General features: G+C 38.4%; 1 protein-coding gene across 13 annotated transcripts in view; it reads left to right on the plus strand.

The window, feature by feature from the left end:
* Nucleotides 1–17,838, plus strand: part of GUCY2C (guanylate cyclase 2C) — a 140,844-nt gene that overhangs the window by 97,617 nt on the left and 25,389 nt on the right. For all 13 annotated transcript variants that reach the window (XM_086714025.1, XM_086714024.1, XM_086714026.1 and 10 more), the window contains 6 exons: nucleotides 1,526–1,637; nucleotides 8,144–8,225; nucleotides 11,334–11,439; nucleotides 14,289–14,351; nucleotides 14,924–14,995; nucleotides 15,462–15,566. In XM_086714025.1, coding sequence (XP_086570151.1) covers nucleotides 1,526–1,637; nucleotides 8,144–8,225; nucleotides 11,334–11,439; nucleotides 14,289–14,351; nucleotides 14,924–14,995; nucleotides 15,462–15,566 — 540 coding nt within the window. The remainder of the gene's footprint in view (nucleotides 1–1,525; nucleotides 1,638–8,143; nucleotides 8,226–11,333; nucleotides 11,440–14,288; nucleotides 14,352–14,923; nucleotides 14,996–15,461; nucleotides 15,567–17,838) is intronic.

The following is a 17,838-nucleotide window of genomic DNA, read 5'->3' on the forward strand; positions in this document are numbered from 1 at the left end:
GACAAAGAGTTATTCATTTTTTTATGTAATTTTACAATGTGATCATTATGACATCTTTAAGTCATACATTTGGCATATACGTTGACCCCCCCCCCCTTGTAAAAGATATCTGTAATGGGAAATATGGAAAGCTAGAGAAAAGATGTCCAGATTGAGAAAGTTAAACCAGAAATTTAAGGGCGGCATTTCAGAAAACTACTCCATAGTTTACAGTTACTATATAAACCTTTAATATAATGCTATATTTCACGTACATTTCATGGGAGTACCTTTAGAAAAGTGTCACAATGCTCCAGTTATTATAGTAACTACAAAGATAACTATACTCCCCTCTAAGTTATTTGCACCTAATGATTCCTTTGGAGAGAAGCAAATACATGACGATCCTACATCATCCTCATAACTGCTCTTCAATATAAAAAATGTTCTGTACACTTACTCTCTCTGAAGGAAAATCTAGCTGAATTTTTCAATAAAGGTAAATCTAGTTGAATTTTCCAATAATCTAGTGCCAGCAGTTGTGCTGTATAATATGTATATACAGGCAACCAGGGATTAATTCTCAAAACACAGGGATATAGATAAGCTATTCTGTATCCAGAGAAAGCCTCAATAGAGAGTCAATGTACTGTACCCGAATGTTAGGATATTTACTATCCTCAATATATGCAATTATAGATCGTACTTTAAAGTTAAAAGTATATTTCTACTGCTCATGCTCTGTCTCTCTCTCTGTCAAAAATAAGTAAACATTAAAAAAAATTAAAAGTATATTTCTAAAGATGTAAAACTTTTGTCCAGAAAGTTTTGAAGGAATGGTGTTGAATTTAGAAAGATGGTCATTTTTCAGACGTCTTTTACAAAACCGACTCAATATATGCAGCAATATTGTAAGGCTATATTAATATATCCCATTGGTGGATTGCTTGAAAAAGAAACCTTTTCTTTTAGAAGCCTAATTAGTATCATGTACAAGACCGCATATTAGAGCAAAAGGATAGAAGATATTTGAAAAGTATGTAATTGATAGAATTTAAATGTAGCATTATTTCAGAGCCCCTTGACCTATATCAAAATAGATAATGGATTTTACCTGTGGTGCATTTTCTCAATATACTGTTTTCAAAGCAACTTAATATTGTGGAAAACATTGGTGCTTCACTTGTCATGTGACTTAGAGTTAACCATTAATTTCTTTTGGTCTCTCTTTTAACATTCGTAAAATGAGAGGCTTGAACTAGTTCTCTAAAGACGGAAAGATTCTATATTGGGTAGGAGTTACTCATACAATGTATGATCATAAAGAAACAAAATAATTGACCCACATGGAGCTTAAAGCTACTTTCATGCTGTGAACCAATAAGTGGATGCTACCTAGCTAGCTCCTGGCTGCAAAACATTACCTTGTTTCATTGAGAAGTGTTACTATGAAATTCAAATGTCATTGGGTAGGACAGTCTCATCAGAAGTCATTCTAAAATGTCTTTTTCTGTTCATCCTTCTTCTTTTTCATGCCCTGGCACAGTACAACATTCTATTGACCTATGACACCCATGTAAATAGGACTACTCCAAAGGAAGAAACCCCCACATTCATCTGGAAGAACCACAAACTTCCTAATGATATCCCAGGCGAGGGTAAGATATCCTTTGGTGAATTTTCTTTCCCTGAAATGGCTTTTCTGGTAAGGTAAGCACATTCTATGGTTTATACAATTAGCCTGCTTTTATTTTTTTGTTTATTTTGTTTGTTGTCTGAATTAGATTTGCTAGGCTTGTAAAATGTGGACTTCCCTTCCCAATGAATGATATTACAGTTCTAATTAAATGCTGAAGCTATCCCTATTCTAATTTAGCTATACCTCTCTTTAATATGTGTCCTACCTAATCACTGACAAAAATTAACCTATAGAAAATTAGTTGCAACAATTGGCAAAGTGAACACAAAGACATATATTCTTAATGCCACTTACTCCTTTTTACTGCAATAAACTCAAAGTATACATATTTCAGCAAGAAACACATGATGCCAGCAACCGTCAGTCATCAGTGAGCATGGCTTCAAAAGTCTCCCCCCATTTCCTCACAGGATATATACTTGGGTTATAATGATGATTACCCATCTACTTAAGATGAGATCCTATAATATCATGGAAAGCCCTAACATGACTATAACTTCACCCATGCAACTTCCGATGTGACCATATAACATTGGCCATCACTGTATAGGGTCAGCTAAGTATCTCCTGGGCAACAAAGTCTCAGGACAGTCTGGCTTAGCCAAGGATTACTACAATAAATAGTAAGTAATTTCACATTACTAATCTATTTTTAGGGGAAAAAAAGTTTAAATTTGGACAAATATTTATGCCCAAGATGCAAAAAAAAAAAAAAAAAAAAAAAAAAAGTGGAAACAACATTAATAAAATAATTTAGAAAAAAGTGATACATTCATAAATGGTACATCATAAACCAATTAAAATATTTACAAAGAATTTTAAATGACATGGGAAAACTCACAAGGTAAATTAACAGGAAAGTGAACAAATTTTTATTTAATAAGATGCTATTCTTTGTAAAACTATGTTAGAAATAGACTGTAAAGAAATATTCTAAAATGTTAACAGTGATAGCTTCTGAATAATAGGATCCTAGGAGAATTTTTTTTGGCCATTTTATGTTTTTCTTAATTTTCCAATTTTTTTCATGACTCTGTATTAATTTACCATTTTTAAATACTAAAAAATAAACTATAAATATTTGTCTTCCAGCCCTGTTCTAATAACCAGAAACTGAGGTCAATAGGACTTAAAGAGAAAAGTTGTTTTGATGCACTTGCTTGTGTTAAAGTTCTTGCTATATTTTTAGTCCTCTTGTGTTCCATGAGTCATATATGGTTAAAAATGATCCCTGTGTTTTTATTCAGTAGCCATATGCAGTTGACTAAAGCAAAGAAGGATGTGGGAAGTGGGGATCCCATTCTTCTAAACAATAAACAATCCCAAACTGACTCCAAATTTACTGCTATCGTTGCTCTTTTTGAAAGTTTTTATTTTGATTCCAGTTAATATACGGTGTTATATTAGTTTCAGGTGTGCAGTATAGTAATTCCACACTTCCAACATTACCCTGTGCTCATCATGACAAGTGCTCTCCTTAATCCCCAACACCTATTTCACCCATCCCCCAGTCTCTCCCCTCTGGTAACCATCAGATTGTTCTCTATAAGTAAGAGTCTCTCTCTTTCTTTCTTTCTTTCTTTCTTTCCTTCTTTCTTTCTCTCTCTCTCTCTCTCTCTCTCTCTCTCTCTCTCTCTCTCTCTCATTTTTTCCCTTTGCTTTTTCATTTTGTTTCTTAAATTCTACATATGTGTGAAAGCATATGACATTTGTTTTTCTCTAACTTATTTCATTTAGCATGATACTCTCCAGCCTCATTCATGTTATTGAAATGGCAAGATTTCATTCTTTTTGATGGCTAAATATTCCTTTGTAAAATACCACTTCTTTATCCATTCATCAATTGATGGACACTTGGGCTGCTTTCATATCTTGGCTCTTATAAATAATGCTGCAATAAACATAGGGCTGCATGTATCCCTTTGAATTAGTATTCTTATATTTTGGGGGGTAAACACCCAGTAAAGTGATTGCTGTATCATAAAGTAGTTCTATTTTTAACTTTTTGAGGAACCTCCATACTGTTTTCATACTGTTTGCATTCCCACCAACAGTGCATCAGTGTTCCTTTTTCTCCACATCCTCACCAACATTTGTTGTTTCTTGTGTTCTTGACTTTAGTTATTCTGACAGGTGTGAAGTGATATCTTATTATAGTTTTGATTTGCATTTCCCTGATGATAAGTAACGATGAGCATCTTTTCATGTGTCTGTTGGCCATCTGGATGTCTTCTTTGGAGAAATATCTGTTTGTGTCTTCTGTCCAGTTTTAATTGGATTAATTGTTTTTTGGGTGTTTTATAAGTTCTTTATATATTTTGGATACTCACCCCCCATTCTGTAGGGTTGCCTTTTAGTTTTGTCGATTGTTTTCTTCACTGTGCAGAAGCTTTTTATTTTCATATAGTCCCAATAGATTATTTTTGCTTTTGTTTCCCTTACCTCAGGAGATATATCTAGAAAGAAGTTGCTATGACTGATGTCAAAGAAGTTACTGCTTGAGTTCTCTTCTAGGATTCTTGTGGTTTCAGGTCTCACATTTAGGTCTTTAATCCTAATAATAATAAGATAATAAGATAATTTAATAATATTAAAATAATAAGATTATTTTAATCCAAAATAATAAGATAAGATACCTAGGAATAAACTTAACCAAAGAGGTGAAAGATCTGTACTCTGAAAATTCTAAAATACTGATGAAAAAATTCAAGATGACACAAAGAAGTGGAAAGACATTTCATGCTCATGGATTAGAAGAACAAATACTGTTAAAATGTCTTTACTACCCAAAGCAGTCTATACATTTAATGCAGTCGCTGTCAAAATACCAACAGCTTTTTTTACAGAGGTAGGCCAAACAATGTTAAAATTTGTGTGGAAGCAGAAAAGACCCCCTATACCCAAAGCAATCTTGAAAAAGAAAAACAATACTATCATTGCTTTTTAAAGTTGATTTCTTTTCATGAGCAAGCTTTTTAAAATTATCTCTAGAACCATCTGCAAGTTTCCTAGGTTTAACCACACTTAACTTTTAAAATGTCTCTCTTTTCTCACTTCTGCAACTCTTTACTTCTTTCCTTTGTAACTTTTTGAGTTACAACTATTTTTTCTTTTCCCTTAACTATAGCCTGTGGTAACAATGTCAGCTTGTATTTTTAATATATTTCTTTAAGACTTTTGGGGTATTTGGGTTATTCAATAGAAGGATCTGTGCTTTATAAAATGCTCAACTTCTCAAAAAGTAATTTTTGAGAGAACTCTCATTATTTACCTAAGAGACATCACATTAAATATTCATATTACAGGGACATTGTATCATCCTGGGCAACTTCACTTCATCTTCATTTAGCCAGAAAATTCAGTTAGCCAGAACTTTTCATTACTCAACTGTTACTACATTTAACTTCAAACTTTATAAATAAAGTAATTCAATCTTTCAAATAGTAAACAAGATTTCATCTGGTCTTTTATCTGGGTACACAACTGCCAACTAAGTGTCAGAATGTTTCAACTGAGATAACACTATCACTATGGTTTCATTCATTCTACAAAGATTTACTTAATGCCAGAGAATGTTCTAAACCATCATCATCTGCCTCCTGGGTTACAGTAACATCCACCTAACTTCCTGCTTCAGTCCTGCTTCCTGCCCACCTCTAGTCTAACCAACAGTGCCACCAGAATGAAAGCATGGATCCAGTCATATTGTTGCATTATTGCTAACACTCAATTGGCAGCTATACCTTACCCATAGAATAAAGTCTAAATGACTTATTACAGCACAAAATGTCCATTTATCTTCTTACTTCTCCAGACTTATCTTTCTTTCATCTTGCCTGAAATCCCTTCCCTACTCCCTCAACTTCCTCCTATTTCCTTAAAAAAAATGGTGGGAGGTGGTCTTGCAACCTCGTGCCCCTGTGTCTTCAGTGATGCTACTCGCTCTGATTAAAATGTATCACTCCTCCATACAACTGGTAAACATCCACTCATCTTCAACATTTAATTTGAATTTCATCTTTTCTAAGCTTTTTCTTAGCGTCCCATTGATCTTTCCCAAATCCCACCAGACTTCTAGTATAGAATTTATATCACACTTATTGGTTTACACATCTTTTTAAACCATATACTGTGTGAGTGTAGGGTCTATTCTTTAGTCATATCTGCTTGCCCAACTTAGTGCCTTAGAAGAGATGAAGGGAGGGAGGAAGGAAGGAAGGAATGGGAGGAAGGGAGGGAGAGAGGGAGGGAGGGAAGGAAGGAAGGAAGGAAGGAAGGAAGGAAGGAAGGAAGGAGGGAAGGAAGGAAGGAACAATATGAGATAACTATAAATTCATTTCTACTCAGCACTAATCCACCCTGTGTTAATTTCAGTCAATTTACTTCTCCAAGTGTTAGTTTCTTCCTCCTTCAAATCAGGACATCTGTTAACTAACTCTAAGATTCTTTCTTACTATCATATGACTGTGGGCTTATAAAATCATTCTACCTTCACTGTAAATGGAATTAAATACAATGTGATAACCACAGCAGCAGAAGCTTGACCTTTGAACTAATATAATACTGTGACTTGACTAACTTAAGCAAAACTGAAAAGTATGTTGAATTAACAACTGCTATAATTAAATAGTATATAGTATATTTAAATATGGTGCAGTGAGATGTTCATACTGTAGGGGGCATATAGGAATTGAGATGGGCAGTGACCCAGCGGAAGCTCCCCCTAGTCCCTCCAATTCATGTTCTAGTCTAGGGGGATGTGTAATCTTAGTAGACTGACGAGTAGAATCATTGATGAGTAGAATTGTATTTCTTGTATTGACTTCGTTTTTTGTGTGGAATTGGAGAGTGATGGCAATGGCAGTGGTGGCTAGGTGAGGGAAGTGATGATCACAGTAATAAGCAGAATTCACACAGTCAAACATGCCCATACTGCAACTCCAAATCCAGAGTACTAATCAGTTTCTTCCCTGATGAGAACAGAAATCCAGTGCTCAAATTTTCACTGTTGTAGGTTTTCCCTTAGCAGAAAACAAGATAACAAGCAGAAGCAACATCCTACATTAGCAGCAAAGCATAAATTCTTCAACACCACCCCTTATAAAAAGCACGGAGAAAATTTTAGTGACGAAAAATTCATGCATGTGATTTTTAAACCCAATAGTAGAAATATTCATAGTGGAAAGTGAGTGTGCCTGGTCCCGTCTCTGTCAACTTTGGTCTCTCAATCACTTCTGACTTTACTTTGTTGCATATTTCTAAGTAATATGAATATTTTTCTTGATTTATAAATATTAGAGGTTATCTGTTTATTTCTTGTACTGATGAAAGATTTGGTTCATCTTCACCAGCCCTACTTTTTTCTAACCTTTTCTCAATATAGCTATATATTTTTTGTCAATTCATTTATTGGATGCCTTTGTAGTTTTAATTAATACACATAAGTTTCTAGTATTATTCTATCAACTATATAAAAAACTTCTTGCTTCCGAACTTTTTAAGACAAAGATTTTAGTGACCCTATCCTTCCTTCTACCTCCTTCCTATCTCCCAGTCTCCTGCATTTCTCTTTAATTTGTCATAGCTGATAATATCTGTTTTGTACCTCTATGGAGCCCTCTGCCATTTACCTACAATTTGATTCTAAAAGTTGAAAATTAGTAAACATTTTCATCATTATTTATATAAAGCTAAATAGCACTCTGTCTATTGGTTAGAATCCATTCCATTTCCCCTTCTCGAACTGAATCCATTGTGGCATATATGAACCGTGACTTTGTTGCACAGTTTTACTATTGCTGCTGTGCTTCTCAATAAAGCCTTGTTCCTTTGTAGATTCGGATTCTGCTTCAATGTTTCCTTGGGTTAGACCCACATTTTCCTGGGTTTCACCTACCCTTCTGTGAGTCTCTTAAATCCCTCCATCCTTACAGCTCCACCTACAACTAGTGTTCTAATAAATAAAGTCACTTACATTCTTCAGTGACTTCCCTCAATGACCTGGTAGTGCTTGGGAAGGACCAGCAGGCAACACTGTCACTTGGTATTCTACAGTGACTGACTTTTCTTCTGATTTGTGCTTGGTCTCTTTCTCTATGAGTCCTCCTTAGGTATATGAGTTCCAAGGATATTAGGTGGGCTTCCTACCAAAATTATCTCTGCACTGAAAACTATTTTATGTTCTTGTAACATTTGGTGATTCCCATAAGAAGTACAGTGAGCAGATTATAAGGATAGCTGGAATTAAACCACTTCCCCTGGCACATTCCAGATAATTTTCTTCAGAGACCACAGATACAGGACCCGAACTACCAATGAAGACATTAATAAAGATCAATATTTTTTTTAAAGTTTCTCCTTTCCCTTTCCTCAAATCAGATTATACAACTAGAGTCTTTGAAATGTTTTTATTCGCTCTTCAAAGATCCTTACTAATGCATTTTTTCACTGTCTTTTCTGCCACAGGCCCTCAAGCCCTGTTGATTGCGGTCTTCACCCTTACAGGAGCTGTGGTTCTGCTCCTTCTCATCGCTCTTCTGGTGCTGAGGTACCTGTCACCCTTTTTGTCTCACTGTGCTCACCATCCAGAGAGGGAGGGAGCGGGAGAGGGAGAAGTCTGATGCCATCAATGATAATGTACATTCACAAGAAGGTTTCTAGACAGATCGAAGATCATGAAGGCATTCTGCATCAAAGACCACATCATGGGCAGAATGGTACTGAATAGATCACTTACAGCTTGGTGTCAGAGGGACCTGAACTCCTATCTAGCTCAGTTCTGTGACTTACTAGTTGTGTGATTTTGAGTGCATTATGATGTGTTACTTAGCTTCGGTATCCTCATCTGACCTGTTGTGAGAACTTGAAATGAGGTGTGTATAGTGACAACCATATAATGGGCACTCTATAGGTAGAGACAGCTATTCTGCTGTTTATTGGCATTTTGTGGGAAATTTCAAAGTCTCTGTATGTTCAGTCTGGAAGAGTCCTTTGAAATCATCTACCTCCTCCTGTTTTCGCATGGGGAAAGGGACCCAGAAAACCTAATGGCTCGTCTTTAATCATACACCGGGTAGTGTGTAGGGCCAAGACTAGCAGTCAGGCCCTACCTGACCATCAGTTCCATGGTTGTTCTACTCAATTTGGACATATGGATTGCCCCGCACAGTGACAGAGGCATAATGTATACTCAGAAATATTTTTGAACATATAAATGAATGAGTGAATATCACACTACCTCTTAATCTGTGTATGTTAAACACACAAAACTTTCCATCATATTATATTGTCAGAATCACCCCCATTTCCCAACTGAACCAGATAACAATTTTTCTCTGTGTATCACACGTGTTGATCTGTGTGTCACTATACTTTCTCATGAGAGCATCCAAACTGTTCCATATCAGTTAAAGTTTTCTCCAGGAAAGGAAGTAGATTTCTCTGTTCAGTCTGAAGGCAGAATTTGACTCCTGTAACTGCATTACCCCAAATTTGAGATGTATATACACATATACAGTGTATTGCGGTCATTTAGTTGAAGGTAACCAGAAACCACAATTTGAGGATAATAAATCCAGTCAATAGCAAGGTCACAATGTGGCAGTTGTCCTTCAGAAACCAAGTCCAAATGATTGTCAGCTTAAGATAGGGGTAAATCACAAGGTAAGAGACAATAACGTGCAGAAACAGGCATTTTCCATTTTCTTTAAACACAGGAGGAAGAGATAGGGTTTCCCAATGGCCAGAGCAGTGATGTGTCCAAATGAGATCTGGTAGACAGATGTTATTCACATAGTTCTCCATTACAGCTGCCTATACAAGAAAAGTAGTGAATGATTTATGGCATCCTCTGATTCAATATGGATGACAGTTGGCTCTCTTGGGTCCCAAGAGTCTTTGGGAATGCAGAGATGAGAGCCTTCAAGGCTATAAGACTACTTTGCCTCCAGGTCTTAGGATCATAATCATTGGTCAGTAATATACTGTTTTATATGTACTTAATAGAGGAATACTCAGAAAAGCATAGGAAGAAAATAATCATTTCTGCTTAGGGGACATTAATAAGGGCACACGGATGAGGTTAAGAAGGTGAGTAGAAGTTTGTCAAATGACCACAAGCAAAGACAAACTCAAGGACAAATAGCTCAATGGAAAAAATTCAGATTCTAGAATCAGACACAGCAAGCAATGGAACTTGGAATACAATAGAGGTGATATTACAAGTTAATTGGGAAATGATATTGGCACAGTAGGCTTGCAACATGGAAAAAATGAAATTAAAATCCTAAAAAAAAATGAAATTAAAATCTTACCTGAAACTATACACAAATATAGAGTTCATTCCATATGGATTATAAATGGAATAAAGACCTGAATGTGAAACTCAAACTTCAAAACTTAGAAGAAATTAATAGAAAATGACTTTGTGATCTCAACTAGGAAAATATTTCTCAGTTAAGTTACAGAAGAAAAAAATGAATGTGGCCATAATGAAAACTAAACTTTCTATACAACAAAGTTAAAATAAGCAATAAACTAGTGTTTGAAAAGACATTGAACCTCTCTAGTAATCAAAAAAAATGGGGATTCCTGGGTGGCTCAGTCAGTTAAGTGTCCGACTCTTGATTTCAGCTCACATCATGATCTCATGGTTTGTGAGTCTGAGCCCCACATCAGGCTCTATGCTGACAACACAGAGCCTGCTTGGGATTCTCTCTCTCCCTGTCTCTCTGTGCCTCCCCTGATTACATGTGTGCATGTGCTCTCTCTCTCTCAAATTAAATAAACACCTTTTTTTCTAAAAAGAAAAGCTTATATTTTGAAAAAATGAAGCACAAAGCAACAATTAAATACCATTTCACATACATCATAATGGTAAAAAAAAAATAGTTTAATAATACCAAATGTTAAGAATATGGAGGAAACAGGAATTCTAATGATGGGTGGGTCAGCTGGTGTAACCACTTTGGGAAATAATTTGTCAATATCTACAAAAAGTTGTGTTTCCTATAACCCAAGAATTCTGCTTTATCTATTCTGTCTGGGAGAAACACTTTAAAAAGGTGACATTTTGAATGTTGAAATGCGTGTTACATTTTCTCTATGCTTTTCTATTTTCTTTACACACTTATTTTTTAAAGGCACAAATGCATAAGAGGAACTGGCTTGTTTAGGAATCTGGTATATTCTCTGGTGGCTTAGAAATTACCATTTTTGCTTTTCAAGCTTAATTTGTTTTTGTTTTTTCCTTACTGTTTCCATATCATCAGTTCAGATTCTTCATTATAGTGAAGAGCTGCCTTAGTGAAGGACCTGAGGAGAAGGGAGAGGAGGGGAGGGAAGGGGAGAGAAGGGAAGGGGAGATGGGGAAGGGAAGATGGGGAAGGGAAGGGAAAGGAAGGGAAGGGAAGGGAAGGGAAGGGAAGGGAAGGGAAGGGAAGGGAAGGGAAGGGAGAAATACATCAGAAATCCTTATAGCTCCACTAATAGCCAGAATTCACCACTCTAAAGAATATGGAGTCACACCCTGGGGCTAACCTGTCTCACTGCATATCTACCTGAGGATATCAGTGTTCTAAATTTCTCTTCGTGTTCAGAAGCTAAATGGCATGAATGTTAATAAAAAACCTATTGACTGGTTCTATTCCTTTCACAGAAAATATAAGAAAGAATATGAACTTCGTCAGAAAAAATGGTCCCACATTCCTCCTGAAAATATCTTTCCTCTGGAGACCAATGAGACCAACCATGTTAGCCTGAAGGTATGAAAGCTAGAGCTAGTGCAACTTGCCAGATATTTGACAAGACTGGTAGTGTGGTAAGAAATGGGCCAAGCAGGGATCATTTGTTGGAGAGTCTAGAACTTAGACATTTTCTAATTCTCAGCTTCCCATGTTTTCATTGATCCTCCATTGCCCTAACATAGACTCAGGATAGAGAATTTGAGTTCCACTTAACCTTGGCTACTACTCTTCCCATCCTAAGGATGTATGGCTTATCTTGCTCATTGCTGAAGAATGAGGCCTCTGCTGATATTTGCCTGCCTTCTCCCTCAGCCAGGAAATATCACAGCAGCCAGTAATAATGCCTCCCCTTGAGTGCTGTCAATGCTGGATCCATATTATCTCATCTGCGGTGTTTCTGACAAGGAACTCAAGACTTAAACTTTATCATAACTTTGCTGATGAGGGAACTGAACAATGTGGGGTTAGGGAACAGGTGCAGGAACACACACAGCTAATGAGCAGGATTACTGACAATAAGAGCTGACGCTGAGCCCTTCTCCTGTGCCAGATGCATTGACCCGTTTCATCTTCGCCCGAGTCCTGTGAGGTTAACAGGTTAACTTCAGGAACATGGCCACAGTTTGAACCTAGTCTATCTTACTGTGAAGGCTGAGATCCTAAAACCTATCTTTGACCGTATTTTTATCAGAGTTTTTATACCAAAGCATACTAAGAGAAGAGGGAGACCCAGAACCTCCACGTGAAGAGATGAGTGGGGTCCCTCAGCCTTGGGCCGGGTCAGGTTTGTCCTTGGAGCCACCCTACCAGCTCTTGTCACTCCACCCAGCTCCTGCATGTTGTCTCCGAGAGCTAGGACCCCCTCACACTATACGAGGACTAGGTCTCCCTTGCCTCCAGTAATGCTCCTTCTCTGAACATCCTTCCTGTTGCATTCAGAAGCTCACACATAAAACTTCTATTTGCAAAGACCACTCTGTCACAGGCAAGTGTCAGGATAAAATCCACCTTGCAGTAATTCACAGAAAGGTAGAGACAATCATAAGACTATTGGGCTTCCTAAGAGAGAATTTTTGGACCTAAATGACTAATTGGCAGGACCCCCGGAGGGGAGAGGAGACCTCTAGAAGGAGCGAGTACTCCTCTGCTTCTTATGACACCAGCACAGGCTGCCACGTGGCCCACCTCTGCACACATCCAGCCATGCCTCCACTCCTCACAAGCCTCCCCCACTGTCTCAAACCTCACGTTTCATGTTTGTTCTTTTTGACGAAGCCTAAAATATCGTGTCTCTGTCTTCTTGAGGTGTAAGTATTCCTAGAAATATAACCCATCCATCCCTCATCAGACATTACAGAATTTTTTATGTGTTAATTCAATCAGATTAGCCCACTCATCTGGCTAAGGAGTATGTCTTTGGGACAATAAGTCTTTGGGACAGAATAGAGGTGATTCAGGGCATGCGGAGTCAGAGTCACTCTGAATTTCAGGAAGGCTGGGGAGCAGGCAGCCAGGAACTGGCTGTAAGGAGAGGTCTTCCAGTGCTGTGAGTCATGTGGAGCAGGGAGAAAGCCCCAGGTGGTCAGCCAAAGTCAGCAAGAGGGGAAAATGCCACACCACCACACAGGCAGTGGTTCAAATCCTGTATATGCACTGAAGACAGAGATAAGGAAACAAGACCAAGGGACGGGATGAGAAAGAGCACATTCCTGTACTAAAACAGAAAGGAAGAGAAAACCAAAGTAGCCAGACAAAAAGAGACATCCGGAAAGTCAAAGGGATGAGTAACAGATGAAAAAAAAAAAAAGATGAAGATGATGATAATTCATTTGAGGATAAAACACTTAAGCCTGTAAAACAATTTCACAAACTTTATTGCATTTGATACCCAGTGTCCCTGTCAGTTAGGATTTCCCAGATAAGTTACTAAGGTTCAAATAGTTTAAGTGACCTAATCAAGGGCTCAGTAAAAAGAATATGACACAAGACAGCAAGCTCACATACTGCTGTCTGTCCGTATGTGACACTTAGTGCCATTTAACCCTTATGTAGCTCATTTGTAAAATGAGAAGAGGAAGAGAAGACAACTGACATTTATTAATCTGCATTGTGCCAGGAATCATGCTTGGAATTTGATGTACTTTATTTCACTCACATTTCAAAAGGTTCTATGAGATAGGTTGTAACCAATATTATAATACATCACAGGTTTTTATGCAAACCAAATTGAAAGAGGCAATAGTTTTCAATCTTTTTTCTGCCCTTGGACCAGAAGTCTGGCAGATCAAGAGCCATATCTAGCCTGTAGGGGTGTGTGTGTGTGTGTGTTTCATTTAATATTTAACATCTTTTCAAATTAATTGCCAAATATAAAAATTTTGGAATGGGACAGGAGAATCCACATTACCAGCTTCTTTTGACAAATCAGATGATCTGGCAACTCTAGGCTGAACCCAGAGCTGCCCTCCTTAGACCCCCGGCCCAGTGTCCTCACTTGCATTGCTAACTTGGCCTGAGGCACGAGTTTCCAACTCAAGTGCACAACACACTTCCCTAAGAGCACCTGTCTATAGCTACAGGCCAAGATTCCCAGTAGAATGGGCCAGAAGAGAAGGAAGCAAAGGAAATCCCTGGCTGCAGTAGGCCACAAGCAGGGAGGTAAAGGGTGGAGGACCCAGAGTTAAGCTTGAGAGGCAGATCCCTGGAAAGAAGACCCTGTTGGAGAGTGAATGTGAGTAGTGACAGGGAGCCTGCCCAGCATGCTGTGAACCAATAGATAGGGCCCACCTGGTAGAGTCACTCTGCCTTTGGCAGCAGATGGGACAAGATACGAAGTTTCTATAATAATTAGCCTTTTCTTGTGCCAGATCGATGATGACAAGAGACGAGACACAATTCAGAGACTCCGACAGTGCAAATACGACAAGAAGGTGACTAGTCTCCTCTGCTTCTCTGAACTCTCAATAGGCTATGTTCCAAGCCTGCTACCCAACATTCCCCTGGCTTCTGATGGTAGCAGTGCAATGGTGGGGGCTGGCCTGAGGGGCTCTTCTTGGAGCTTATCACAGGGATGGGCAGGGCTCTGCTTCAAGGGTACCAAACTCACAATGGTGGGAAAATTGAAAGACAGATAGAATTTTTAAGAGGTGGTAGAGTGTAAAGAAGGAAAAGAAAAAATAGAAGAGTTCAGAGCAGTCCAAACTACCCTAGTCTTCTACTTTGGCACATTGCAGTGGGAATACAACAGTCCCATGTGGGACTTCTGTATCTTCTTTCCTCCCTTTCTCCCTCCCTCCCTTTTCATTTAGTTATTCTTAAAGAAACATTCAAACCTGAGCCTAAGGCAGGCACTGGGAACCTAAGATATAAATATCAATAAAATAGTCACTGCTCCCAAGAGCTTACAGTATGCTGGGAAGATAGACCCACAGCAAATTATTATAATATGCATATCGGTGGTCATGCTACAACATTATCTCCTTAATTCAATTGATTTTTGTAGCGAGTGATTCTAAAGGATCTGAAGCACAATGATGGCAATTTCACTGAGAAACAGAAGATAGAATTGAACAAGGTATGTGTCTCCAACTTGAAATCCTTAAGTGAGAAATAGCTCACTCCATCTTGCCCAAGCACCAAAGTCTCCAGTGGTGCAAGATGTTATTGGGGATGGTGACAAATAAGCCCTCAGACCAAGAAATGGGTGACTATACTCCTCTTGGTTGAAAATTCTACCAGCAGAAGTGGAAGAATGGTGTTTGATAGTGTAAAACATATTAGAAATCTATTAACATGTCCTGGAAAATGGCCCTGATAGGATTTGAGCATAGTCAAAGGTTCATATTCCAGTCCCCTCGCTGATAAAAGCAAAACTGTTGAGTGCGATGTAGCATCAGTAAGAAATGTACTGATATTCAAATGTATCAAGAACAATACATCTTCCCAAAGACCTAAAACATGACATGTTTTATTAGCATATTAATTGTACTGTGGTGCTCCGTCCTGCCTGACTTGCTTTGTAAATAAACATGTTATCTTAGTTGCTTCAGATGGACTATTACAACCTAACCAAGTTCTACGGCACCGTGAAGCTTGATACCATGATCTTTGGGGTGATCGAATACTGCGAGAGAGGATCCCTCCGGGTAAGGAGCCACGATCATTTCCAATTTCCTAACTGGTCACCGTATGGGAAAAAAAGATTTCATAGAAATTTTAAATGTTTACCCATGAAACAACATCAGAGAATTATTACGTCCATATGCTTACTAACTAGATCACTTAGATTTTGTCAACCAAACTTAACTACAATTTTACAAAAAAAAAAAAAACAAAAATAGTCAAGAGCGTAGACTTGAAAAAACAGAGAACATATGTGGAAAAGTGAGTGATAACTTCTAAATTCACTTTATTTTACTTGCACACTTCTTTCTGTGTTAAGAGAAAAATGGGGGGGCACCCAGTGGCTCAGTCAGTTGAGCATCCGACTCTTGATTTCGGCTCAGGTCATGATCTCATAGTTCGTGAGCTCAAGCCCCATGTCAGGCTCTGCGCTGACAGCATGGAGTCTTCTTAGGATTCTCTCTCTCTCTCTCTCTCTCTCTCTCTCTCTCTCTCTCTCTGTCTCTCTCTCTCTCCCTCACTCTCCCTCTCTCTCCTTTGCTCTGCCCTTCTGCCCCTCACACACACTCTCCCTCTCTTTCTCAAAATAAATAAACATTAAAAGAAAAATGGATAGTCATTATGATAGCACCAAATAAGCATTAGAGACTTGTCCCTAGTCCTGGTTCTGCTACATTCTAAATTCCTGCCCTTCTCTCCCTTGGGAGAGACTGAGACTGGCCCAGGTGTTGCCAGATGTGGCCAGGCATTCTGGCTGAGCAAGTCCAGCAGGAAGAGAAAGTAAGATAGGGATGAGTTCTTAGGAAGAACCTAGCATCAAGCTAGGAATATCAAATCACTGGGTTATCCAGAAGGGCAGGCATACACAGAACCATTAAGTACAAGAAACAAAGTGAGGTTTCAAGCAGAAACAGGACTAGAAATGGGAAATGGGCAGGAGCAGAAAGGAGTCCAGGGCAACTGCTTCAAAGAGTATTGAAATATTTGCACCTCACCTTGTGCACTGTCTGGGCATATGTTATGAGAGCTTTCGGTCCTTGAAATGCCTTTGGGTAGGATGATCATATAATTTATCACGATATTTTGAGAAGGAAAGGGGTACTGTAACAATTAGGTCAGAATAGCAGATATAGAAAGCAATTGGATCCAATCAAAAAGGATGTGTGGTCACTCTGCCTTTGGGCTACTTTCAGACCCAGTATTTCTTAATCACCTCCATATCCTCCCTATAACAAAGCCAAACTACCAATTTGGGTGCAGTAGCAACTTCAAAAATCTAAATATTCATAATACAATAAAATTTTAAAATAATAAAAATTTTAAATTAATCACTTAGATTTTTTTTTCAATAGCCTTCAATTAAAAGAATAGTAGCTTTCAAAACGTACGGCATAGGGGTACCTGGGTGGCTCAATTGGTTGAGCGTCCGACTTCAGCCCAGGTCATGATCTCATGGTCCTTGGGTTCAAGCCCCACATCGGGCTCTGTGCTGACAGCTCAGAGTCTGGAGCCTGTTTCAGATTCTGTGTCTCCCTCTCTCTCTGACCCTCCCCTGTTCATGCTCTGTCTCTCTCTGTCTCAAAAATAAATAAACATTAAAAAAAATTTTTTTAAAACAAAATGTACAGCATAAACTCAAATCTATCCTCCAGGGGAAAAAAAATGATAGCCCTAAGTGCCATTTTCTCTTAAAAAACAAATAATTTAAGTATTCAATGCCAAAATTTAAAAGAATAACTATGGCCTAATTAATTTATAAAATTAATTATTTTTTTTTAATTTTTTTTTTCAACGTTTATTTATTTTTGGGACAGAGAAAGACAGAGCATGAACGGGGGAGGGGCAGAGAGAGAGGGAGGCACAGAATCGGAAACAGGCTCCAGGCTCTGAGCCATCAGCCCAGAGCCTGACGTGGGGCTCGAACTCACGGACCGCGAGATCGTGACCTGGCTGAAGTCGGACGCTTAACCGATTGCGCCACCCAGGCGCCCCTAAAATTAATTATTATTAAAAAATGTAGGGGCGCCTGGGTGGCTCAGTTGGTTAAGCATCCGACTTCCTCTCAGGTCTTGATCTCACTGTTCCTGAGTTCGAGCCCCGCGTCGGGCTCTGTGCTAACAGCTCAGAGACTGGAGCCTGTTTTGGATTCTGTGTCTCCCTCTCTCTCTGCCCTGCTCATGCTCTGTCTCTCTCTGCCTCAAAAATAAATAAAAACATGAAAAAAATTTTTTTTTAAAAATGTAGAATTTTAAGGTGCATTCATTAGGTTTTTAAAATATAAAACATAAAAGCCTC

This window comes from Puma concolor, chromosome B4 (assembly GCF_028749965.1).
Source record: "Puma concolor isolate L17-30 chromosome B4, mPumCon1.1.hap2, whole genome shotgun sequence".
NCBI classification, from domain to species: Eukaryota; Metazoa; Chordata; class Mammalia; order Carnivora; family Felidae; genus Puma; species Puma concolor.